Below are 27,996 nucleotides of genomic sequence, written 5' to 3'. Positions count from 1 at the left end.
TCTGTGACGACTCAGTAGGACAGACCATCACAGGCACGACGGCCCGTCACAGGCTGTGTGACCCTGACTGGGTCGGATTTCTGTTAAATGTTTTAAGGGGCGTTTTGGACTATTCCTGCTTATAATGATAAAGTTAGAGGGTAATACTAATAATTCAATTACTTGGGGGTTAAAGGAGATAACCTTGAATTAATTAGTAGATTACTTTTACCATCTTTTATACTTAATTATATGCCAATTAGGGTAAAATAAAGAGGGTTTGAATAAGAAAAAGAAAAAGAACAGAGAGAGAGGGAGAAACGATCGATTGAGAGAGAGGAAGAACGCAGCTTTGGGAAAGTAGATTGCTTGATCGCAATTCTTCGGCGGAGGTAGGTTATGGTTTATGCTATTCGTAGTAAACTCTTAATAGCGAATGATATGTATTGGGTAGCGTTGTAAACCCTTCTATATGCTTAATTGTATGCTTGCATGAATGTGATTATATAATTGTGATAAAATAAGCATGATGAAGCTATTGAATCCTAAATCTTGAAAAACCCTAATCTACTTTGTTAATGATGATGCCTTGGTATAAAAGAAGGCTTGATGAACGAAAATAGTGAGATTAGGGATCGGGTGCCACGTTCCGGTACCAGGATAGTATATGGATCGGGTGCCACGTTTCGGTACCAGGGTAGTATGATGAGGATCGGAGTGTCACGTTCTGACACCAGGATAGTATATGGATCGGGTGCCACGTTCCGGTACCAGGGTAGTATGATGAGGATCGGAGTGTCACGTTCCGACACCAGGATAGTATATGGATCGGGTGCCACGTTCCGGTACCAGGATAGTATATGAGGATCGGAGTGTCACGTTCCGGCACCAGTCTTCATTACACCGGATTTAACGGTGAGCTAACGCTTCTAACTTGGACTGGATCTTCTTCTTCATGTCTTGATGCCTTGAAGTTCCGGCATGGACTAGCTTTTTATTTATTTTATCTTTCTAGATACTCTTAGAATTAGTAATTTGAGGATAGATGTTCTTGTGATGATGACTTCCAGATTTTGGGGATAATAATAAGTGTTTGAGTTTTTAGAAGTTATTTAATCGATTTACATTAATGAGTTAAGTCTTCCACATTATATTATGTTATTTATGGTTGAAATGTTGGGGTTTAGATTGGTTGGTTCGCTCACATAGTAGGATAAGTGTGGGTGCCACTCGCGGCCCGCTTTGGGTCGTGACAATTGACTAATCTTTTTTCTAGTAGGAAAAGGTTTATGACTCTATAAATAGAGGAATGTTCCTTCTAACTTAATCAGCATTCACAACGTAGTCTTAATGACTTTGATAGTTTAAGTTAGAGGGAGAATTTGTGGGTCACAAGTTTGATACGTTATTACTTGTGTGAACCTCCCATGTATTCCGAGTGAATTGGTTGAGGTTGTTTCCCTCTGTATTTTGTACTCTCATATTTATAGTGGATTGCTAGTCTCCTTTGTGGACGTAGGTCGATTGACCGAAACACGTTAAATCTTTGTGTCTTTTGGTATATTTCTCGTTGTCTTCTTACTCGTGGTCTTTTGAGTTTTGCTTTGCTAGATTCCACGTTTACACCTGATTATTTTTGGTCCAAACAAGTGGTATCAGAGCCAGATTCAATGATGGAGTCAGGTTTAGTGTTTCAATAATCGACGATTGAACTAGGTTAGAAAGAGGTGTTCATCTTGGCAGGTGTAGTTCTAGCCGCAACTTTTTTGACAGTAATGAAGATTTTGTTGGAGAAATTTTTTCAGAGAGGTTCTTTGTGTTGAGACATAGATATTGCAACGGAGATTATGGAGAGGAGAAGCAAGTTGTTGAAGATTAAGTCAAGAAGGTGGACAAATTTATTTTGCTAGAAATTCAGGTCAAGGGGGAGATTTGTTGGATTTTATTTGCCCTGATTTCTTACCATAAATAGATTTTCCTTTTAGGAAAAGATTTTGGATTGACTAATCCTTTTTCTAGTAGGAAAAAGTTTAGGACTCTATAAATAGAGCAATGTTCCTTCTCACTTAATCAGCATTCACAATGTAGTCTTAATGACTTTGAGAGTTTTGGTTAGAGAGAGAATTTGTGGGTCACAAGCTTGATACGTTATCACTTGTGTGAACCTCCCATGTATTCCAAGTGAATTGGTTGAGGTTTTTTCCCTCTGTATTTTGCACTCTCATATTTATAGTGAATTGCTCGTCTCCTTTGTGAACGTAGGTCGATTGACCGAACCACGTTAAATCTTTGTGTCTTTTGGTATATTTCTTGTTGTCTTCTTACTCGTCGTCTTTTGAGGTTTGCTTTGCTAGCTTCCACGTTTACACCTGCTTATTTTCGATCCTAACAGTAGTAATAATATTAGTAACAATTTATTATATTAAGTGTCAATAATATAAAGAGATTTATAATACTATTGCATTTAGCATACTGAACACAATAACATTAACTTAATTGTCACTGAATATTTTTACAACAGAAAATATTTTTGCAAAAAAAAAAAAAATCTATTGCCACTAATGCCTATTTTGTTATAGTAGGTTGAGGTAAGTATATTTCTTGAAGTAGTCTATTAAAGTTATTAATAAGATTATTAGGCGAAGAACATAAATTGGACGGATGGATCTTCATGCCATATTTGTGGAAGCTGTGCATAAGGATCTTCATGCCAAATTTATGGAAGTTGTGCAACAACTTGGTGAAGGTGTTGAAATAGATGAGGATAGATCTTCATGTCAAATTTATGAAAGTTGTACAACAACTCGGAGAAGATCAGGTATCCAATTATTGAGAAGATGACAAAGGAGTGCTCAACAACAAATAACAAATGGGTGTATATTGTTGAGCTAAATATGATTCTTGAAGTGATCCATTTAACTTCATAGGAATTCATTTGACACCTGTCCGATAAACGATTCATTATATTAAAATGATGTACACCATAATAAGTGTCAATTTGAATTTCTATCTTTTTGCAATTGAAATAGCCGAGTTCTAAATTTTGGATCAAGCCATTCAATCCTACGAAGAAACCGTTTGATGGAACTAAAAAAAATATTACAAGTGATTGACGTAAGTATGTTTCTTGAAATGGTTCATCGAAAAATAACTTATCTATTAGTAAGGATTTCATCTCCCCTATGGTAACATTAATTAAAGGGAAATGATATTCAAATGGAAGTGCTTTTTGTTTCTCAATTAAAAGTTCTTAAATAGGTAAAAAAAAAACTAATAATAACAGAACACATAAATTACTCCTAATTATCCTGATCTAACCAACTCCCTGATCTTGTAGCCTAGAGACCAAGAAATGACATACTTAACTCCTAAACAATAGCAACAAACAAACCACTACCGCATAAATAAGCTAGCAACTGTATATATTTACGTACCTATATCGTTGAATACAAGGAATAAATAAAATTAATTGAAAAAAATTTGAAAGAAGACAAATATTTATAATAATAATAATAATAATAATAATAATAATGAACGCTTGAAAAATTTATTACATACAAGACAATAAAACTATAAAAGTTATGTGTATTTGACAAAATTTTAAATATAAAGCAAAAAAAAAAGTACGTGTGTAAATTTATTTGAAATACAAGAGAAAGAAATATTTGTTCTTTTAAATTAAACAATAACCTTGTTAAGAAATTTTTGTATATCAAACTAATTGAATTGGACTTGCCTCAGTGTAATCACATGAAATGCAAAGAAATATAATTTTTTGGCTTTTTAGTATTAAGGACCTTGTTAAGATAGAGTGTGACTCAGAAAGTGTATAATTGAACCCAAAATGAATCTAAGGATATTTTTAAAGCAAAATAAGTGAAAATAAGATATTTTTAACGATATTCTATAGTTTATGATATTTTAAATCGTTTCCAAATAGAATATGGTAAACAAAGTTAAGAATTTAGAGAACCTTCTACTCCTCGAATTAAGAAAACCTTATATACACCAAAGGCTCAACATAATTTTATCATAAATCTATGGTGTTTGAAAGAATTTTAACCGCTCTTTATTTTAAATGTTGCACTATTAATGAGAACGATTTTAGTTGGTTTCCTAGTTTGAAAGAGATCTATTTTAATCGCATTCATATTAATCTCATTACTATCTCCAAACTTATTTGTAACGGTATTTCAACCATGTGAAGAGATCATTAAGTGGAACTAAAGAAGGTATTGTAGGTTATTGAGATAAGTATGCTTCTTGAAGTGATTTGTTAAATATCACAGGGAACTAATTTGAATTTAGTACATCGAAATGGACAATTTCTAGATATTGGTTCCAACCATTTAACCTTGTGAGAAGAAATCATACCGGTTGAACTAAAGAAGGTACTACACGTCGTTGAGGTAAGTATTCTTCTTGAAGTGGTTCATTGAAGTTTATAGGAATTCATTTGAATTTAGTACATTGATATTGTCGAGTCCTGGGTGTTAGTTCTACACGTCCAACTTGCGAAGAAATCGTTCAGCGGAATCAAAAAAGGTACTGCAAATCGTCGAGGTAAGTAAATGCTTCTTAAAGAATTTTTTTGAAGTTCATAGGACACTTGTTCGAATTTAGTTCATTGAAATTATCGAGTTCTACTTGTTGGTTCCTACCATTCAACCCTCTAAAGAAATCATTTGATTCAACTAGATAAGGGATTAGAGGTGGTTACTACAATTTAGTCGTAATAATATAAGTACCAATTTATTATATTAAGTGTCAATAATATAATAGAGAGATTTATAATACTATTGCATTTAGCATACTGAATATAATAACATTAACTTAATTGTCACTAAATATTTTTACAACAGAAAATATTTTTGCCAAAAAAAAAATCTATTGCCACTAATGCCTATTTTGTTATAGTGGGTTGAAGTAAGTATATTTCTTGAAGTAGTCTGTTAAAGCTATTAATAAGATTATTAGGCAAAGAACATAAATTGGACGGATGGATCTTCATGCCATATTTGTGGAAGCTGTGCATAAGGATCTTCATGCCAAATTTATGGAAGTTGTGCAACAACTTGGTGAAGGTGTTGAAATAGATGAGGATAGATCTTCATGTCAAATTTATGAAAGTTGTACAACAACTCGGAGAAGATCAGGTATCCAACTATTGAGAAGATGACAAAGGAGTGCTCAACAACAAATAACAAATGGGTGTATATTGTTGAGCTAAATATGATTCTTGAAGTGATCCATTTAACTTCATAGGAATTCATTTGACACCTGTCCGATAAACGATTCATTATATTAAAATGATGTACACCGTAATAAGTGTCAATTTGAATTTCTATCTTTTTGCAATTGAAATAGCTGAGTTCTAAATTTTGGATCAAGCCATTCAATCCTACGAAGAAACCGTTTGATGGAACTAAAAAAAATATTACAAGTGATTGACGTAAGTATGTTTCTTGAAATGGTTCATCGAAAAATAACTTATCTATTAGTAAGGATTTCATCTCCCCTATGGTAACATTAATTAAAGGGAAATGATATTCAAATGGAAGTGCTTTTTGTTTCTCAATTAAAAGTTCTTAAATAGGTAAAAAAAAAACTAATAATAACAGAACACATAAATTACTCCTAATTATCCTGATCTAACCAACTCCCTGATCTTGTAGCCTAGAGATCAAGAAATGACATACTTAACTCCTAAACAATAGCAACAAACAAACCACTACCGCATAAATAAGCTAGCAACTGTATATATTTACGTACCTATATCGTTGAATACAAGGAATAAATAAAATTAATTGAAAAAAATTTGAAAGAAGACAAATATTTATAATAATAATAATAATAATAATAGTAATAATAATAATGAACGCTTGGAAAATTTATTATATATAAGACAATAAAACTATAAAAGTTATGTGTATTTGACAAAATTTTAAATATAAAGCAAAGAAAAAAAAGTACGTGTGTAAATTTATTTGAAATACAGGAGAAAGAAATATTTGTTCTTTTAAATTAAACAATAACCTTGTTAAGAAATTTTTATATATCAAACTAATTGAATTGGACTTGCCTCAGTGTAATCACATTAAATGCAAAGAAATATAATTTTTTTGTTTTTTAGTATTAAGGACCTTGTTAAGATAGAGTGTGACTGAGAAAGTGTATAACTGAACCCAAAAATGAATCTAAGGATATTTTTAAAGCAAAATAAGTGAAAATAAGATATTTTTTAACGAAATTCTATAGTTTATGGTATTTTAAATCGTTTCCAATTAGAATATGGTAAACAAAGTTAAGAATTTAGAGAACCTTCTACTCCTCGAATTAAGAAAACCTTATATACGCCAAAGGCTCAACATAATTTTATCATAAATCTATGGTGTTTGAAAGAATTTTAACCGTTCTTTATTTTAAATGTTGCACTATTAATGAGAACGATTTTAGTTGGTTTCCTAGTTTGAAAGAGATCAATTTTAATCGCATTCATATTTATCTCATTACTATCTCCAAACTTATCTGTAACGGTATTTCAACCATGTGAAGAGATCATTAAGTGGAACTAAAGAAGGTATTGTAGGTTATTGAGATAAGTATGCTTCTTGAAGTGATTTGTTAAATATCACAGGGAACTAATTTGAATTTAGTACATCGAAATGGACAATTTCTAGATATTGGTTCCAACCATTTAACCTTGTGAGAAGAAATCATACCGGTTGAACTAAAGAAGGTACTACACGTCGTTGAGGTAAGTATTCTTCTTGAAGTGGTTCATTGAAGTTTATAGGAATTCATTTGAATTTAGTACATTGATATTGTCGAGTCCTGGGTGTTAGTTCTACACGTCCAACTTGCGAAGAAATCGTTCAGCGGAATCAAAAAAGGTACTGCAAATCGTTGAGGTAAGTAAATGCTTCTTAAAGTAGTTTTTTGAAGTTCATAGGACACTTGTTCGAATTTAGTTCATTGAAATTATCGAGTTCTACTTGTTGGTTCCTACCATTCAACCCTCTAAAGAAATCATTCGATTCAACTAGATAAGGGATTGGAGGTGGTAACTACAATTTAGTCTTAATAATATAAGTACCAATTTATTATATTAAGTGTCAATAATATAATAGAGAGATTTATAATACTATTGCATTTAGCATACTGAATATAATAACATTAATTTAATTGTCACTAAATATTTTTACAACAGAAAATATTTTTGCCAAAAACAAATAAATCTATTGCCACTAATGCCTATTTTGTTATCGTGGGTTGAGGTAAGTATATTTCTTGAAGTAGTTTGTTAAAGTTATTAATAAGATTATTAGGCAAAGAACATAAATTGGACGGATGGATCTTCATGCCACATTTATGGAAGCTGTGCATATGGATCTTCATGCCAAATTCATGGACGTTGTGCAACAACTTGGTGAAGGTGTTGAAATAGAGGAGGATGGATCTTCATGACAAATTTATGAAAGTTGTACAACAACTCGGAGAAGATCAGGTATCCAACTATTGAGGTGATGACAAAGGAGTGCTCAACAACAAATAACTGTCACGACCCAAAAATGGACGTGATGGCACTCATCTTATCCCACCAAGACAAGTCAGCCTAAAACTCAACCATTACAATAAAGTGCGGAAATAAAATATAAATAACTTAATAAGAACCCCAAAACCTGGTAGTCACGTGTACAAACCTCTAAAATATTACAATTGATTCAAAATAAAACTCAAGTCTCAAATGAACTTATTTCTAGAATAGAACAAGAGCATAATTAAGGAGAAGAAAGTCTGCTGAGATGGAAACAGCTACCTCACAAATCTCCAAGAAGCCTCGGAAAATAGGAGAATGATAGGTACAACAAAAATCAAGGCTCATAACCTACAAAAAAAAATTGTAGAAGCAAGGGGTGAGTACCAAACCACACGGTACTCAGCAAGTAAACCTCTAAACACAAGCTAAGGGGATGAAATACTAGTACTCCTACCACCCCCAACCGAACCTCCACAACTACAACCTGCATAAAAATCTACCCAACATAACAGCTCAGAGTTTACATAGCACGTAGCTCAACAACAACACTTATACAAATTACATATCCTCAACAATAACACTTTAACAAATTACATATCCTCAACAACAATACTTCAACAAATTACATATCCGCAATAACAAGCTCAATATTGATCTATCACAAGTTCCACAGGAGGCAATCATAAGATCAGCAAAACACGATATCAAGTTCACTAATAATAAGTATGTGCAATGCAATGGAATGCAATGTCAAGTATAATGATGCATGTCTGACCTAATGATACACACCCGCCGTCTCTCAGTCCGGCACCCATGGGGGACATATGTGTCCATGCATCTGTCGCGGCGCACGACACGACCCTCGATAATAGTAACCATCACGGCGCGCGATACGTCCCTCAAAATACTGTATCCATCGCGGCGCGCGATACTTCCCTCGAAATGGTACATCCTCTTAAATACTCATTCTTTCTCAATGCACATAACACTTGTCACAACCAATGCCTCAGAATAATGCAGATGACAAATTCACACAAATAATGAGGAGATGACCATTTTCATAACATCGCACAGTTCACAATCACACAAACATGAAGTCACATCGACAATGATTCAACAAGTCTTCAACACTTTCTCAACAAAATCACACATAAATAATTAATCACATTCCCTTTTGTTATCCCTTTTTTTTCATCATTATAATTAATCAATGTCAACAAGTCAACCCATCACCAATCTCATTACTCCCAAACATATACCACAAGGAAATACGCATATTTCATACACTTAACAAGAGTTTAGAAATCCACTTGCCTCAAGTAGTCGAACATCACTCCAGGACTTGAGTCTTGCCTTTTCTTTAGACTTCCAAATAATTGCAATCTATTCAAATGTGTAATCACCATAAGATTCCAAACTAAAAACACCCATATGCTATATGTCAAGCTTAGACCCAAAAACCTAATCAATTTATAATCAAGTCCTAATCTTGATGTCAATTAATATTTAAATTTCTTCAAGTTCTTTTCCAAATTTCAAGCCTAGGGTTTAGCATCATTATCTCCAAATAACATAAATTTAATGATCTTCATATACTACCATACACCCACTATTTAATTATATATCTTTATATATATCAAAACTTGAATCATAATATAATAAATAAATAATTAAGTAACACCCTATATTAGTCGCGTACCTGGAACCAAATTTTTCCAAACTAACATATTTCTTTGTTTCATTATAAGCCCTAATCCATGTGCCACCGATGCACATTACTTTATTTCCCATTTTTTTCTTATCTCCTTTTTGTTTCACTATCTTATATTATAATATTATTAATAATAACATAACCTATAACTATATACTTTAATAGATCAACTGAAACATTACCTGATGTGCAGAAGTCAAGTTCTATGCCGGCGGCCGGTTTAAACAGGTTAGTGTTTCTTCTTCCCCCCTTTTTTTTTCTAAAATAAATATATACTAAAAGTGATAAATTTTACTAACTTAATTTAATTATATGGAACAAATGGTATAAGATCTTAAATAAATGATATTTTTGTCCATTAACTATCAATTAAGTCAATTATCCACAATTACCCATCAAATAATTAACTAAAGTCAATGAATAGTTCAAAATTATCAAAAATAACTTTCGGGGTCATTACATTATCCACCACTAAAAATCATGTTCGTCCTCGAACATAAAGAAGAAGAACTAAGAGTAATTGATATTACCAAAAGCGGAGTTATGACCTAACAGTCAGTGTTCATCTCTCTAAGTGAGCTCATCCTTAAAATCATTCAATCCAAATCAACTACTAACAATTGAACTTTTAAACAAACTTTGTAAGATCTGTAAATTAAGAGTGATTATCAAGTCACAAACTAACTCATGAACCCAATCTAAAGTGAGACTCATTGGACCATAACACAACCATCATTACAAATCTTTTCTTACATAACCAAGAATAACTTCTGAATCAATACTGGCTACAATCACAAGTGGACCTTAACCAACCATGAAACACTCATAATACCCGAATCATTACAGATCTTGTCAAAATTCTTTGCTCAAAGCGTCATCTTTTCCCGAGCTTAAGTTATAAACATCTAATATTTAGACATTGGGTACTCATCAAGGAGAATTGAACTCATATAGTCCAAAGAATGAAATGATTAAGAAACACCCAACAAGCGATACACTCTATGATGAAAACCTTTAACACCATTGTTAGATAACCATGACTATTCACGGAAGCTTTTTTTTTTTATAAATCCTCATAAGCAAAGTTGTGCATGTAGAATCACTGGTATATTTCAACTATCCACAAAACACTAAATCTCCCATAACTGAAATGATTAATTCTGTCCAAGGATCCTATCATATCAAGAGGACATAAGAGGATCGGCACATCCGATCCACCACTAAGAATTCACTCATAGGTGTGGAACCACGCGTAATATAAGTAATGAATCATACTATAAATAGTGTCCAAAACGAAGAAGGTTATCACATAAGAATTTACAAAACCAAGGTTGAATAACACTAAAAACTTCTTCCATAATTCCCACATCAAATATTCCATTCATTTGAGTACATCTCTCGATTTTTATCCACACACAACCAACCAGTTTGATCCCCGTTTTGTTAGTACCGAATCCCACATACTTTTCACAATAATCCAATGTATCTAAAACTCTTAATACCAATAAACATTATAGGCTCACCATCCATTTACCTTACTATTAAACCGTCTCTGGTATTAAAGTATTCTTAGCGAACACATTATCGCCTTAAAATTTTTTTTTTTGAACTAGGTCTTCCTCTCTTTCCCTTTTAAGCATCGCATGACAACAATGAGTCACACCCAAGAGTGATAGCACTAATTACCAGTCTAAAAATACTTTTCCATTGAGGTAAAATAATTGAATCACAATGTCAACTTCACGTAAATTTTCAAATACCATTTTTAAACTTCCTATTCATACCATCATATATCTCATATCAACACTTAAAAAATTGTTAGTCACCCCAATAATCCTATATATTATAAGCTCATAATCTCTACTAACCATCAAATTTCTATGTAACACATTATAACAATCTACATAGTCCCATCAACAAAGTAGTTTCAGTCCCATCAAAATCTTTATTAATCGTGTAGAATTGTAGGTCCACATTGTTGAATATAAATAAGGTACCTATCATATTGAACAACTTAACTCGACATAATAACATAAAATATTCCTTCACTTTTCTTAAATTCTTCTTAGGACGGAAAATTCTGAATATCTTAATTTTTTATATACACCACATTCTTGTTCCTTGTCTAACCACCTTACCAATCTTATTCTTTGGCTAACATCCCATACAATGTAAATCAATTCCTTGATAGAAATACTTTCTTAGGTCCTTTAACAATTAAAAGTAACAAACTCTACGATCCTAACCTTGCACATGTTATTTTAAATTCTCAATATCTGATGCAATCGATCAATTCTTACTTTAATTATTCATGCCTCCATAAAACACATTACCACAAACCTAAATTTACCATGAAAAACTTGAGTTTTGGACCCAACTGTGTAACCCATTCCCTTTATCTATGAACATTAATTCATATCTTAAAGATTTTATGAATTCACGTATCTTAGCTTCTCATTGGTCGCCTATCCATCGACCTTATCATATTTTTCACAATCTTATCATATTCAATATCAAACTCAAAATCATAAAAGAATTTATTATCACACTCAAGTCAAATGTCTTTAGACTTCTTTCTTAAATTTTATCAAATAGTATTGAACCAATATTATGAACATGTGACACTATTATCATAATTAGAGCAAAATAGATGAGATCACATGTCGATAAACTCCATCTTCTACCATATGAAGATATATCTTTTGTACTTGCACTCAAAGTAAATATCTTTGTTCTCGATCACCTCCTTCAAATGACTAAACTAGATCCCACTAATTCTTTTCATTTGTGACTCTAGCTCTTTTCAATTTTATTTAAGCAGAGTCACAACACCTCTTATAACTTTTCATGCAACAACATTACTCATCAAAAAGTAGCAGATCATAGCGATAAATACTCGCAGCTCGTTACTATCATAAAAAAATCATTTAACCCACAATCTTTATCATATAGTTATGTCTCAGTCACAATCCATCACAAACTCTTATTACCAATATGATCCCTTAGCATTTGTCATCACCACGAAGTCAACATTCTCAATGACATGACACCTCAAATCCAGTTATACCAACAAAATCAAAGGACTAACCCGATTTTATATGTATTTTCTTACTATAATCTTCAATTATCTTTACACAAGTATACTCTTTGAGACTTTTCTTACCCATAAGTTCATTTTCATTCTGGTATATCCATTCCCTTCGACCACTTCTCAATTAGAAACATCGATATACACTCCATAAATTGACGTATTAATATCATTCCAACAATCCACCACTAAAACATCCCTTATAACAATGTTTTAACTCAAGCAACCGTAGTAACAAACTAGTTAGTTTCTCAAATATGAATGTAACATTGAATCTAATTGTACGAACATGTGATATAACTTATAACTCTTTAAGTAGTTAATAATCACACTTGACAATCGACGTATTCATTTTCATACCACTAGCGTCACACTGCAAAAATTTATTTAATCCACCACTAGAACATATCATACATATCGAGAAGATCGCACCCAACTAAACCACACATTTCTACCAATCAAATAGACGTAAAATATTACAAAATTTGTTCCATATCTAGCCTTTCCTTTAATACTTTCACTTTCGGTTCTCGAACTATTTTCGATTCCGCCTATACGACAGAAGTACTATATTATTTATTATTATTTTACAATGATAACTAACCTTACTCAACTCTTTCAAATATGATCACGCATTCGTTTCATAAGTATATCATTTCCACCTTAATACCAAATCTAACATCAAACCAATACACGACATGCCAATGATTCACAAAAGGAATTACGCACGAGTCATCACATAAACGAGAGCGAATGGAGCGAAGTGATAAGAATCAAAATGGGACAAGTACGCACAATAGAGATCAAGAAGTGAAGATATTTCCTAAAAGTCACTATAGCCTCTCGAAGATAGGTACAGACGTCTCCGTACCAATCATCAAGAGTCTATTTAGACTCGACTTGTACACAAGTGAGACCTATGAACCTGGGGCTCTGATACCATTAGCTTGTGTTTAGAGGTTTACTTGCTGAGTACCGTGTGGTTTGGTACTCACCCCTTGCTTCTACAATTTTTTTTGTAGGTTATGAGCCTTGATTTTTGTTGTACTTATCATTCTCCTATTTTCCGAGGCTTCTTGGAGATTTGTGAGGTAGTGTTTCCATCTCAGCAGACTTTCTTCTCCTTAATTATGATCTTGTTCTATTCTAGAAACAAGTTCATTTGAGACTTGAGTTTTATTTTGAATCAATTGTAATATTTTAGAGGCTTGTACACGTGACTACCAGGTTTTGGGGTTTTTATTAAGTTATTTATATTTTATTTCCACACTTTATTGTAATGGTTGAGTTTTAGGCTGACTTGTCTTGGTGGGATAAGATGAGTGCCATCACGTCCATTTTTGGGTCGTGACAAAATGGTATAAGATCTTAAATAAATGATATTTTAGTCCATTAACTATCAATTAAGTCAATTATCCACAATTACCCATCAAATAATTAACTAAAGTCAATGAATAGTTCAAAATTATAAAAAATAACTTTCGGGGTCATTACAATAACAAAAGAGTGTATATTGTTGAGCTAAATATGATTCTTGAAGTGATCAATTTAACTTCATAGGGAACTCATTTGACGCCTGTACATTGGAATGATTTTCATTATCCGATAAATGATTAATTATATTAAAATAATGTACACCATAATAAATGTCAATTTGATTTTCTATCATTTTGGAATAGAAATGGCCAAGTTCTAAATTTTGGATCAAGCCATTCAATTTTACGAAGAAATCATTTGGTGGAACTAAAGAAGGTATTACAAGTAATTGAAGTAAGTATATTTCTTGAAATGATTCGTCGAAAAATAACTTATCTATTAGTAAGGATTTCATCTCCCCTATGGTAATATTAATTAAAGGGAAATGATATTCAAATGGAAGTGCTTTTTGTTTCTCAATTAAAAGTTCTTAAATAGGTAAAAAAAAAAACTAATAATAACAGAACACATAAATTACTCCTAATTATCCTGATCTAACCAACTCCATTAATCTTGTAGCCTAGAGACCAACAAATAACATAATTAACTCCTAAACAATAGCAACAAACAAACCACTAGTCCAACACAAAGAATAAATAAAATCATTTTTTAAAAAAAATAATGAAAGAAGGCAAATAATAATAAGGGAAAAGGGTCAGATATACCCCTCAACTTTGTCATTTAGAGCTGATATACCCCTTGTTATGAAAGTGGCTCATATATACCCCTACTTGTAAACAAATGACTCACATATACCCTTTTCCTCTAACGGAAATGAAAAAATAATAATTTTCAATGTAAATTTTTATTATTTTTTTCTAAAAAATATAATCCCATATGAGTAAATTTAATCCTCGTCAAACATATTTTTTTTGACTTTTTTTTTGTTTCAATGACTAATTTATAATTATTATTTTGATAATCAAATTTATTTATGTTTCACTAATTTTCTTGTAAAACTTGTTGTAGATGACCAAATTTTTTTTCGAATACGAAATTAAATTACAATACACACAAAAAAATAGTTTAATCTTTTTCTCTTTAAACTAAGGAATGAAAGAAAAAAATAAAATAAGAATAAGAAACTCAAATAATTATAATAAAAGAAGTCAAAAAATAATTTATGTATGAAAAAATTAAAATATACCTTGAACTTTTATAGAAGAATCATATATACCACTAAATAATTTTTTAAAAAAATTATAAGTAATAAATATAAATTTAAAACTAATTATTTAAAATTTCGTTAAATAAAGGGTATATGTGAGCCATTTTGTAACGGCATGGGTATATGTAAGCCGTTTGTATAACGGTAAGGGTATATATGAGTCACTTTTATAACGAGTGATGTATCAGCTCCAAATAACAAAGTTGAGGGGTATATCATATCCTTTTCCCTTCATTTAATAACATGGTATGAACACTTGGCGTTTATAAGTTTTACCTCTACTATAGGAGCGTATCAAAAGAATCGATCTCTTAGTTAGAAAATTACACTTAATATAAATTTAAAATTATCTTGTAGTACCGTCTATGACAAAATTTGAACGTGCTTCTAATTTACACATCATGTGTTGTATTTTTGTGCTAAACTTGTACATCATTTGTCTCACAAATATTATAAAAAAAATTCCTTAAAAAAATAATAATATTTGAACCTCTTTTAATTATTTGAAAAAATTACAAAGGTACTACCTTTTAGTTTACTAATTACCATTATCTCCTATAAGTTTTATAAATCTCCAAATCACTCATTTTCGCACATCAGATTAATGTATCATCATATTAGTGTATCATGTATAAAATATATATTAGATTAGTGTATCGTGTATAAAACGTAATATATTTTACTTAATGATTAATGTATCTCGCACATCAGATTAATGTATCAACGCTTATATTATTGTATCCGTTTGAGAGATTTCTGTAATTATAAACTTTTAAGCGACATATTGTAAGTTTGCCTTAAAAGTATGTGATTTCTATAATTTACCCTTAATTATTTGTGTGTTTACTATAATATAGATAGAGCGCAAAAATAAATACAATTAAATGTTACTTCATTACCTTTTCCTTCCACCTAAAAAAAAATAAACTCCATTATTAGACATACATCACTACTATATATACTATTATCTTTAGTATATATTAATATATTATTTGAAGATACTATTCGATACCATATCCCTAAAACTAGGATTGATTAATTAACTCTTTCACTCCAAATCAACCACTATATCTTAATTCTCTCTTCCCATATTTATCACTCAATTATGTCTCCTCATTTCTGATTCAAGAATTTCAACGTACCATTTCATTCCAACAATAGATAATCTACTCTCTTCTTCTAATATATCGTCACCATTGTTGATAAATTCTCCTAAATTCAAATATTATTTTGTATTGTTCATTTATAACGAGATCAAATCAAAGTAACTGCTACAAAAAAAAAAGTTTCAATTCTAAGTGGATCTTGATTGTTTGTCTTTGGAAGAAATGGATCTTAGATTTGATTATGTTATGCCACAACACAAAAGGATCAAAGGGAGTATGGTAGAGAGTTTTTGTCTACTGGTGTTCTTCTAAGGCTTTCTTAATTTGGTTACTGTGTTATGGATATGGTAATACCAATATTACTTTGATATAGCCCTTTATTTATGTGTATCCAACAAGTAGTAATTTTAATTAAGATTCAAGTTGTATTTTTAGTAATGTGATATATGAACATGTATATGTATCCACCATTAAATTTTGAATACATGTTTTTTAAAAATATGATGATATTAATGATACGACAGATACTCTACAATCATGATTTGACCTAAATTCATGTGTTTCAGCTGCATTTCACATTTAGACACACATAATTAAATGTATGTACTTATTATGTATTCGAGATACATATTTTTAGATATAACGTATGAATTTAGATACACATAATTATGTATATGCTTACTGTGTATTCGAGATACATATTTTGGATATAACATATGCTTGATACCTGATACGTCAAATCAATACTAGATACATATAAAAAATACATGAAATTATTAGATATAGGTAAATAGATACATAAAATTAATACTAGATACGCATAACAAATACATGAAATTAATATTAGATATATATAAATGGATACATAAAATTAATACTAGATACCTATAAGAAATATGATACATATGAATTTACTTGTATAATACTCATCTAAAAGCCCGTTTAGGTGGATTTAAAAAAAGCAACTTTAAAAAATTACTTTTGAAAATGCTGAAACTTATTTTTAAAATAAGTAGTTATGTGTTTGGATAAAAGTGTTTCATTTGAAAAAAAAAATTGTTGATGTGTTTGGCAAATAAGTGCTTGTAAACATTTTTTATCAAAATGTTTGAAATGCCCTTAAAACTGTTAACATGATAAAAAATTGATCAATGTAAGGTTTTTATACTTAAAAAAATTAAAACAAAACTAATTTATATTTTATATCCATAAGTAATAATATTTCCTATCGTTCACATATTTCTTTATCATCACAATATTTTTTATAATTATAATTATAAGAATAATAATAATAATAATAATAAAAGTAAAAATAAAAAAATAATAATAATAACGGAAAAGGGTCTGATATAACCCTCAACTTTGTCATTTGGAGCTGATATACCCCTCATTATAAAAGTGGCTCATATATGCCCTTACCGTTATACAAACGGCTCACATATACCCCTGCTGTTACAAAATGGCTCACATATACCCTTCACTTAACGGAAGTTAAAAAATTAGTTTTAAATTTAAATTTCTTAATTCTAATTTTTTTAAAAAAATTATTTAGGGGTATATATGATTCTTCTATCAAAGTTCAAGGTATATTTCAATTTTTTTCATACATAAATTATTTTTTGACTTCTTTTGTTATAATTATTTGAGTTTCATATTCTTATTTTATTTTTTTCTTTCATTCCTTAGTTTAAAGAAACAAAAATTAAACTATTTTTTTTGTGTGTATTGTACTTTAACTTCGTATTTGAAGAAAAAATTTGGTCATCTACAATAAGTTTTACAAGAATATTAGTGAAACATAAATAAATTTGATTATCAAAATAATAATTATAAATTAGTCATTGAAACAAAAAAAAGTCAAAAAAAATATGTCTGACGAGGATTAAATTTACTCATATGGGATTATAATTTTTAGAAAAAAATAATAAAAATTTTGATTAATTTTTTTTCCATTTTCGGTAGAGGAAAATGGTATATGTGAGTCATTTGTTTACAAGTCGGGGTATATATGAGTCACTTTCATAACAAAGGGTATATCAGCTCTAAATGACAAAGTTGAAGGATATATCATACCCTTTTCCCTAGTAATAATAATGTTGTAAAGAATTATGGATGTCATGTGGCCCCCAACAATTTGTGGAATTACATCACTTGTAGTAAGTGTAAATTCAAGGCTCATGCCATGTGGTACTAACCCATTGGAGGGACACCATCCCTTGACCAATTAAAATAATCAAGTCGTACATTTGTAACTCATCTTTTGGCTATAAATAGCCATGACATTTACAAAGAATGATATACATATTGAAATATATTACTTTTTCAATTTTCCTTCTTTTTATACTAATCTTAGTAAGTTCTTTTATAACAAATAATAATAATAATAAATAATAATAATAATAATAATAAAATAATAATAATAAAATAATAATAATAATAATAACTATAATAATAATAATAATAATATTAATAATAATAAAAGAATTAAGGGCAAAAATATAATATACTTGGTCAACATAAAATGACTTTTAAGTTGAAAAAAATCACCCCTCACCTAACTTTTTTAACTTTTAGCTTTAAATAAGTTATTTTTGACTTAAAATAAGTCACTTTGATAATTGTCAAACACTCTAATAAGTCAAAAAATGACTTTTAAGTCAGTTTGACCAGCTTTTAAGCTCATTCAAACATGTTCTAAGTGTTTAGTTTGTTGGATACATCATATATTGATAAAAGATGTATCAAATAAATGAATTTATTATTTTAAGAGTAATAATTTGAAAATAACTAAATTACATTACCAAGATATACATAAAATTAATTATCTATGTATTTTTAAAATCCTCAGTTACTCCTCTAATTAAGGAAATCAGTTATACCAATTAATTTAAATAAATAAATTTTGTACCTCAATTTTAAAATTTGACAAATACATGTATCTCATGGATTCTGAATCTGTATTCTAAGTATGAAATATGGTAGAGAAAGTGCTATGTGAAACTATTGTGAATCTTTTTAATTAAGACTTAAACTAGTGTGATTTATGTGGTTTTCCCAATATGTTGGAACAAATAAACGTAGTAGCACATACTTTTCTTATTCACTTTACTTGTCATATTTTAATTTGTGTATACTCTTTAAAAAATAATTAATATCTGTTATAAACAATTTGTATTATGTGAATGTCTAATTATGTGGAGTCCTAGTAGGATATGGTTAGGAATCCTACTTGGGGACCAAGTAAGGTTTTCCCTATAAATAAAGGGTTTTCCTTCATTGTAAATAAGATTTGTAAAAGATCTATGAATCCTGAATATAATTCAAGAGAAATAAGAAGTCTTTTTTCTTATCCCTGCTTTCTTCTTCTTTTAAATTCATATAGTTTCATAACACGTTATTAGCATGATTGTTCTATTCTTAAAGAATTATGAAGAAGACGGGAAAAGTGCAAAAAGACATGTTTTCAATCTTTATATGAGGTACGTGATCTATTAAACGATATCTATTAACTGCTAGTGATGATTATAAGAAATCAATATTCTCAATTTTGTGTGTAATTATAATATGTGATCATATTAATGATCATCAAAAGACATGAAATTGCAATTATTTTAAAGGCTTGAGGTTGAGCCTCATTGTGGGTAAGACGATAAATTTATGTTTTATCGTACCAAAAGAATAAGACCGATGGATTTATGTCCAATCGCACCAAGAGGGTAAGATATCAGAAATCTTGATGTTTTGTGATGAAAGATGTTGGATTCAAGTCCCTCATTGATTTATGACATAAGACGTTGGGTTTGAGTCTCAATGCACCATATTGATGATATTATGATGACTAAGGGAAATAATGAGTTTTTGATAAAATTAGTCATGAAATATATCTCGTTAAAGCAGATTCATTCCCTAAAGTGAATGTGATAGTCGTGCATATTACGTCTGAAAGAAGACAAGTGATTGAATAATGCACATAAATATAGAATGAGGTACCAAAGCTATCATAATTTGATATGCACATGTTTGTGTTCCATTCATCAAGAATGAGAACTTTTAATAAATGCTAAAAATATAAATTCTTTCTTTAAAGGGAATGAGGTGTAAGCCGCCATGCTAGGCATGATAAAGATTGCGACCTTGGTCAATGATGTGGCATCACCAAGAATGTCTCTAAGAAGACATGTATTATAGAAAAATTTCATGTTTTATGTTCAGACTTGTATTGAACAAGAATTAATGCAATTGAGGCACATTCTATGGTAAATAAGAAGTTTACTAATTCCAATACTTTCTTAGTTTGAACGATTGTCTGGGACATCATTAGTCTATAATGTTAGACGAATTATGGAAAGTTAAAATGAACATCCATGGAAGAACCTAAAATTCTTTTAAATGGTGAGTTTTCTTGTAATGATTGTTAGCAAGGCAAGCTAATTGTGAGACCATCATAACGAAAGTTGAGATTGAATTCTCCGCGTTCTAGGAATGTATACAGATATTTGTGGACCTACTCATCCACTTAGTGGATTGTTTAGATATTTAATGGTCCTAATAAATGTTTCTTCTATATGGTTCATGTGTGTCTATTATTATCTCGCAACTTGATGTTTGGAAAAATGTTGGCACAAATAATATATTTACATACACAATTTTCTTCAGGTTAGTTTATTCAATGATGGAACACGACTCACCTAAAGGTTAAAATAACTGAGAAGAAATAAATCTGAAAATTATTCTTGGAGTAATAAAATTGAAATTTAGTCATATAATAGTAAATCAGAAATTTACAAAAGCAAAAGGCACATAACGTAGTAAACTTGAAGTTTACGAGTACCAATAATTTTATTAGTTGGCATGAATAATTTGGTCATCCCAAAGATGTGCATACTAAGTAATGGACATACATTGAAAAACTAGAAGATTTTTCTAGAATTCTTTACGTTGCTTGTTCTCGTGATAAAGTTGATTGGATAAACTAAAGTTGGGACTAAGTCCCTAAATTTTGAAAAGTATAAAAGGTGAATATGGGCCCATTCACCTATCATGTGATGTGATAAAAAGATGCATCTATAACATAATCACATGTGCGTTTGTTGTCAACATGTAGTTTGACATTTACAAAATTGTTTGTGCAAGATAATTGAGCTAAAAGCACAACTTTCAGAATATGAAATCAAGATAATTCATCTTGATAATATTGATAAATATATAAGATGATGTGACATTAAATGTCTCACATAGTGAATCATTGCTTATGAAAATAAAGTTTCATGTGTTAATCTGAAATACGATATTACATACAAACATAATTGTATGAATCAAACCAATAAATTGTGATCAATTTTTCTGTTAATTGGTTTATGGTCAGGAACCAAATAGTTTTCATCTGATAATTTTGATGTGCAATATATGATTAATGAATATACTATGATATACAAAGATAGATTCTCCAAAAGATTGAGCTATATGTTAGGTTGTCTAACATAAGAGGGAGACTAGAAGCAACACAGAAGTTGTAAATGCTCTTATTGAATGTCTCTTAAGGATAAAGTCTATGACATACATGAAGCATGATAGACTAATCAATTCTAATTAAAATAATCCTTGAAAAAGGGGGAGGATCAAAGAATCAAAATGATCATAATAAGGAGACAATGTGCTCTTGGAGAGCTTACGGCATAACACTTTATGAAACCTCATGAGAGGGGTAGCTACCTAAAAATAATGAAGTGATCAGATCTCAATAAGTTTGTCGTATTGTGAATCAATGCAAAATGGTATATCGTTGAAGATATCTTTAATACAATAGCGTGTAATATTGTAAAAGAGTATGAGTATATGAATTCTACATCTATTAAAGCATGCTTTTATAGAAATAATTATCAAGTGAAAAGTGAAATGATGCATCTTGGTAAGCGTAAAACTTATTTGACTTGAAATCTAGGCACTAGAAGATGTCATACATCTAATATTAAATGTTGTTACTTGACAAAATTGATATGAAAATATCGAATGGGTTCAAAATCTAAAGCATATACAAGTTTTTGGAAAATTTGTTTATCATCCTCATAAGGATTAAATAGATTCAAAATGCATAGAGCATATATAAGTATTATTATGCAAGTTGATGACTAGAATTGAAACTCTTGGCAATAGATTATTTGCTTAAAAAAGTTGAAGTAAGGAACTTGCAGAAATCTTTGACCTTGAAGGGAAGATTTATAAAAGCAGATAGAAGAAAACATATTTTGTCAAGGTTTTTCTACACTCATAAGCTCCCAAGAATGATGATATCAACATGCAAGAGGTCTATTCAAGTAATATTATTGTTCATTTATTCACCAAGTCTCTACCAACTACAACTTTCAAAAAGATGGTGCACAAGCTTGGAAAACGAAGATTCTAGTCTCTGAATTGATGTTGTCATTAGGGGGAGTTAATACGCGATGTACTCTTTTTTCCTCTCAAGGTTTTGTCCCACTGGGTTTTCCTGGTAAAGTTTTTAATGAGACATCCATAATACGTATTGTTAGATATGTGTACACTTTTTCCTTCATTAGATTTTTTTCCCATTGGATTTTATCTAGTAAAGTTTTAACGAGGCACATAATCTACCGACATTCAAGGGGGGGTGTTATAAACAATTTGTATTATAGTGAATGTCTAATTATGTGAAGTCCTAGTAGGATATGGTTAGGAATCCTACTTGGGGACCAAGTAAGGTTTTCCCAATAAATAAAGGGTTTTCCTTCATTGTAAATAAGATTTGTAAAAGATTTAAGAATCCTGAATATAATTCAAGAGAAATAAGAAGTCTTTTCTCTTATCCCTACTTTCTTTATCTTTTAAATTCATATAGTTTCATAACAATATGAAAATTTTTATCGTAATATCAATATTAATTGATAAATGATTTCAGAATAAACAATTAATTTCAAAGTAAAATATGAAAGAAAAAATTGTAAGAATATATTAAAACTAACAAAAAAAATGTGAATTTATTTTTGAAATAGTAAATAAATAAAAGTAAATCGAGAATATATGTTGATTTAATGTAAATTTTATATTCTCAAACACAATAATACGCTTCAAATGCACAAAAAAAATGAGTGTAAATGACAACATCCCTTAGATTGACCTAAGGAATAACCTAAAGGAGACATTATAAACGAGAAAAGTATTTATTGATTTGATGTAAATACGTATATCCCCGAATATAATAATTCGCGATATTTCCCTCAGGTTGACCTAAAGAAAGAACATAAAGGAGACATTATAATTAGTACACATGGCTAGAAGTCAAATAACCTACACCACATAAGACCTTTTATTGACTCTCTGTATTTATATTTTTATAATGGTAATTAGGAATTGAAAAATACCCAACATTAATACAAGTAATTAATATAACTTAAATAATTCCATATTGATCGGATCATGTTACCCAACAAAGCCATTATAGATGCTTAATACTTAACTAAGAGAAACAAACACCGACCAGCATAGAACAATTCAATTTATTTATTACAAACTAATTTATAGTTCTACTTAATGATAATTTAGGGTTTTTTTAATCAAACCGGAGGTTCGATTCAACAGGATAAAGTGAGAATACTATTAATTCTCTTACATAGAGTAGGTTTACAAAGATTCAAGGCATATGTTAAATATTTTGATTTGTGTAATTTAATTAATCTAAAAGTTAAATTGATTTATAGCTTAAATTTATTCATGAAAATCTTATTAAAATGTTTTAGAAAGATTAACTTTTTAAATTTTGATAAGTTATATATAGTCATAAAAATATATAAATACTTATATAAGTTATTTTTTAAATTTAAGTAGGCATTATTAAGGAAGGTCATTTTGATGTCCAATTTCGAGTTCACTATTTGGCACCCCTATACTAATAACTAGTGTACAATATGTCGTTTGGTAAAATGTATAAGAAAATAATATATATATATATATATATATATATATATATATATTATTTTCGTGTATTATTTATATCTTGTTTAATATACTTTTTTTTATTTATGTACAACTTATGCAAGCAATATTTAGATTGAGGTATGCATAATAACTAATACATAAAAATCTATTATTTGAGAATGTATGGGGTTTTAGTGTAGGAATTAGCATGGTCAAAGATATAATTGTCGCTCAAATTTATTTTTTACATTCTTTTCATCATTTTCTAGAGGGTATTTTTACAAATAAATATTTTATTTTAGAAATTATGCAAAGCATAATGCATAAGATAATTGATATTAGCTAAAAAGTTTATCGCTAATCGATTGTTATTTCACTTATCACTAACATAAATTTGTCCTAATTCATTGCTAAATAAGATTAGTGTTTAGCTACAAAATTTGTTCGTGGCTCAATAAATCTCATTTTTAATGTCAGCATTATTTAAAGTATTATTTTTATATATCCTACGAAACGACGACTCAATAAATCTCATTTTTAATGTGTGTCTGTTGAGTAGCTCCTCATCATGAGAATTACACGTGCAGGCTATGTTCCCTTGTAGCTGCTGGGAAAGAGCAAGTTGTGGTAATCACCTGTAATTTACTTAATCTCTAAGGGCATTTTTAGCAACAGATATTTATAAAAACCCTTAGGGAGTTTGCTAGTTTTCATTGTGCACATATCCCTCTCATACATATAATTAATTTGGATAATATACATGGAAGAAGCTATGAAAATGAAGAAGGTTGTTATAGTTTTGGTGATTCTATGTGCAACTCTCCAAATTGGTTCATCTCTAATTGATGGTAATCAATTAATCCTTAATTATCCTTTTTATTATCATTTATGCATACTTTGTAGATGTTGTGTTTATTAATTCTATATGCTAATGAGTAATATAATTGTACACTGTACACTATTAAGGTTTTCCAATCGTGAATTCTTGAAAAATTTATGTTACGGAATGTGATTTTTTTCATTTATTTTCCACCGAATCAGGTTACTGAGAAAATATATGATAGGAAATGAAAACGAAAACTCATTAAAATAGTAAAAAAAATTCTATATTTTCCGTATGAAAATATTACTTACTATTTTTTCTATTCATTTTCACAAGGCTAGCTAGGTCTTTTTCCTCTTTAATTTATTTTTAAAAGGTTGTGGGAAAATTTTAAATTTAGATTTTTCATTTTAAATGTTTAAGGTGAAGCTCTTACTATTATAAAAAATGTAGACATATTTAAAAGTATTTGGGAGTTGTGACAATAAATTAACTTGCTCCTTGTTAGAGTACCATTTTGCATGAGTTATTATTAGTTGTCAGCAAACTTTAGGCACCAAGTTCGCAAATGTCATTCAATGCTCCTAACTCACAATTACTTCAGTTTTTAGTTTTAGTACAAGGCAGCTGATTAAAAATAGTTGATAAATATCGATAATTAAAATTAATTTTATAAATAATTATGTGATATAGAAATATTGAGATTGATTAACTAGTTAGTGTTTTCGGTATAAATATATTTATAAGCATTTTTTTTATAAAAATGATTGAAATATCCTTAAATTTATGTACCAATAATATAAATTTGAAGGTATTTTCATATAAAAAAAAGGACAAATAATGAAAATATTATAAACACTTTTTTTTTGGTTACCAAATGCATACACACAAGAGTGATGATGGATCCTCACTTCTGGGGCGGAACTAGTAAGGATGTAGGGTTCAGCTGTATTCGACTTCTTCGTATGTTCATTTTGTTATATTGTGAATTTTTCAATGAAAATTTTGATTCTGTCACTACCCTCACTCTGCGGTTTTCTAACTCATACCAGGATTATTACCAAATGGTAACTTTGAGCAAGGTCCAAAATCATCACAAATGAAGAATACAAGAGTAATAGATCCTCATGCTATACCTCATTGGGAACTCTCAGGTTATGTAGAGTACATAAAATCAGGACAAATGCAAGGTGACATGTTACTTCCAGTACCACAAGGGGATTATGCTGTTAGGCTAGGTGAAGGTGCATCACTCAAAACCAAAGTCACAAGTGTCACAAAAGGAACATTTTACTCCCTATCTTTTGTGTTTGCTAGGACTTGTGCTCAAGAAGAGAGACTTAATGTGTCAGTTTCACCTAATAGTGAACCAAAAGATTGGGGTATGTTGCCATTACAAACAATGTATAGTAGTGATGGATGGGATACTTATTCATGGGGTTTTTTGGCTGAGGCTAATGAGATTGATATTGTGTTACATAATCCTATTGCTCATGAGAAGGACCCTGCTTGTGGACCACTTATTGATTTTGTTGCTCTCAAGGCTTTGAAAACAACACATAGACCAAAAGGTATAACTCCTCACATTCACCGTATCGTCGATTTTATTTGTGCGTCTTTTAATTTATGTGATATCATTCAAATTTAAAGAAGCAAACAACTTTTTTCATAAACCATAATTTTTTTCATATACTTCATCTGTCTCATTTTATATGAGTTAGTTTGACTTGAAATGGAGTTTAAAAAAAGAAAGGAAGACTTTTGAAACTAGTGGTCTAAAATAAGTGACGTGTTTGTGTGGATATAAATCATTTCATTAAGATAAAATAGATATTTTAAAGTTAAATTATTATGTAATTAATATTGAAATGTATTATTTCTTTTGAGACTAAAGTGAGTCAATCATATAAACTAGGATAGAGGGAGTACTACTTTTAATATTTTGAATGTTACTTATGCTAACTTATACTCCCAAATATGTGTTTTTTGTTTCAAAATTTTATATCTAAATTTATGATCAAAATTAGAAATTTAGACTCCCCAAAAATACGAACATAAATTTGTTCACACTTTGTAATCGTGTCCAACTTGTTCAAGGTCTTTTGAGACTTGTGGTTCTAAATCTGTTATAACATTTATATCGATGGTAATCATTCAATGGATATATAGAAAGTTTAAATTAAATTATTTTCAAATTTAGAAAGATACTACTCTTTATTTCTACGAAACCTAGCTAGTACCATAATATGCACATGCACTTGTTATTAAATCCTTTTAATACCTATTAAATAAAGTTGCCCATAACTACTACTACCTCTTACATGATCAGATTGTGTAAATATTTTCCTTACGTCAGAATTTAAACTCTAGTTACATAAATGTGTGCAGACAACATGTTGAAAAATGGAAACTTTGAGGAGGGTCCATACATCTTCCCTAACACAAGTTGGGGTGTTCTAATTCCTCCCAACATAGAAGATGATCATTGTCCATTGCCTGGATGGATAGTTGAGTCTCTCAAGGCCGTAAAATACGTCGACGCCGATCACTTCACGGTTCCCGAGGGCAAGCGAGCCATCGAGCTAGTCGCGGGACGAGAAAGTGCAATAGCACAACAAGTGATCACTAAAACCGGAAGGATTTATGATCTCATATTCTCAGTTGGTGATGCTAACAATGCTTGTGAAGGGTCTATGGTTGTTGAGGCATTTGCTGGCAATGTTGCATTACAGTTTCAATATGTGTCTAAAGGCAAAGGTGGGTTCAAACGTGCTAAGCTTAGGTTTACAGCAATGTCTCAACGCACTAGGGTTAGGTTCTTGAGCTCCTATTATCATATGAAGAGTGACAACTCTGGCTCCTTGTGTGGTCCTGTCATCGATGATGTTAGGTTAGTCAGCGTTCGCAATCCACGTATCCCATAGGTCAATTTACTACGTTATATGTGTGCCTCTTTGAAATCATCATCTATATTATAGTGCAATTGTTACTAAGCAAGAGATTTAAATTATTTGGTGTTTCAGTGTAACGTCTTACATGTACTTATCAAAATTTCAAGAAATCAAATGAAGTTATGTTAGTCTATTTATTCCACGAGATACCTGCGCTACCTCCTCCAGCAAGGTAACTCTATCCACTCTATTAGCTAATTAATGTGAAATGGAATAAGGATA

The 27,996-nt window shown here is 30.2% G+C and overlaps 1 protein-coding gene across 1 annotated transcript; it reads left to right on the top strand.

Moving 5' to 3' along the window:
• Window positions 1-24,712: 24,712 nt before the first annotated feature.
• On the top strand, window positions 24,713-27,907 carry LOC101250580 (BIIDXI-like protein At5g11420). Its single transcript, XM_004252440.5, has 3 exons — window positions 24,713-24,848; window positions 25,876-26,394; window positions 27,212-27,907. Exons 1-3 carry the CDS (start codon window positions 24,761-24,763, stop codon window positions 27,745-27,747), a joined length of 1,143 nt encoding a protein of 380 aa, XP_004252488.1. The 5' UTR covers window positions 24,713-24,760; the 3' UTR covers window positions 27,748-27,907.
• Window positions 27,908-27,996: the final 89 nt, after the last annotated feature.

This window comes from Solanum lycopersicum, chromosome 12, assembly GCF_036512215.1.
Source record: "Solanum lycopersicum chromosome 12, SLM_r2.1".
Lineage (NCBI taxonomy): Eukaryota > Viridiplantae > Streptophyta > Magnoliopsida > Solanales > Solanaceae > Solanum > Solanum lycopersicum.
The sequence above is the reverse complement of the archived record's forward strand: the minus strand, read 5'-3'. Positions and strand labels throughout refer to the sequence as shown.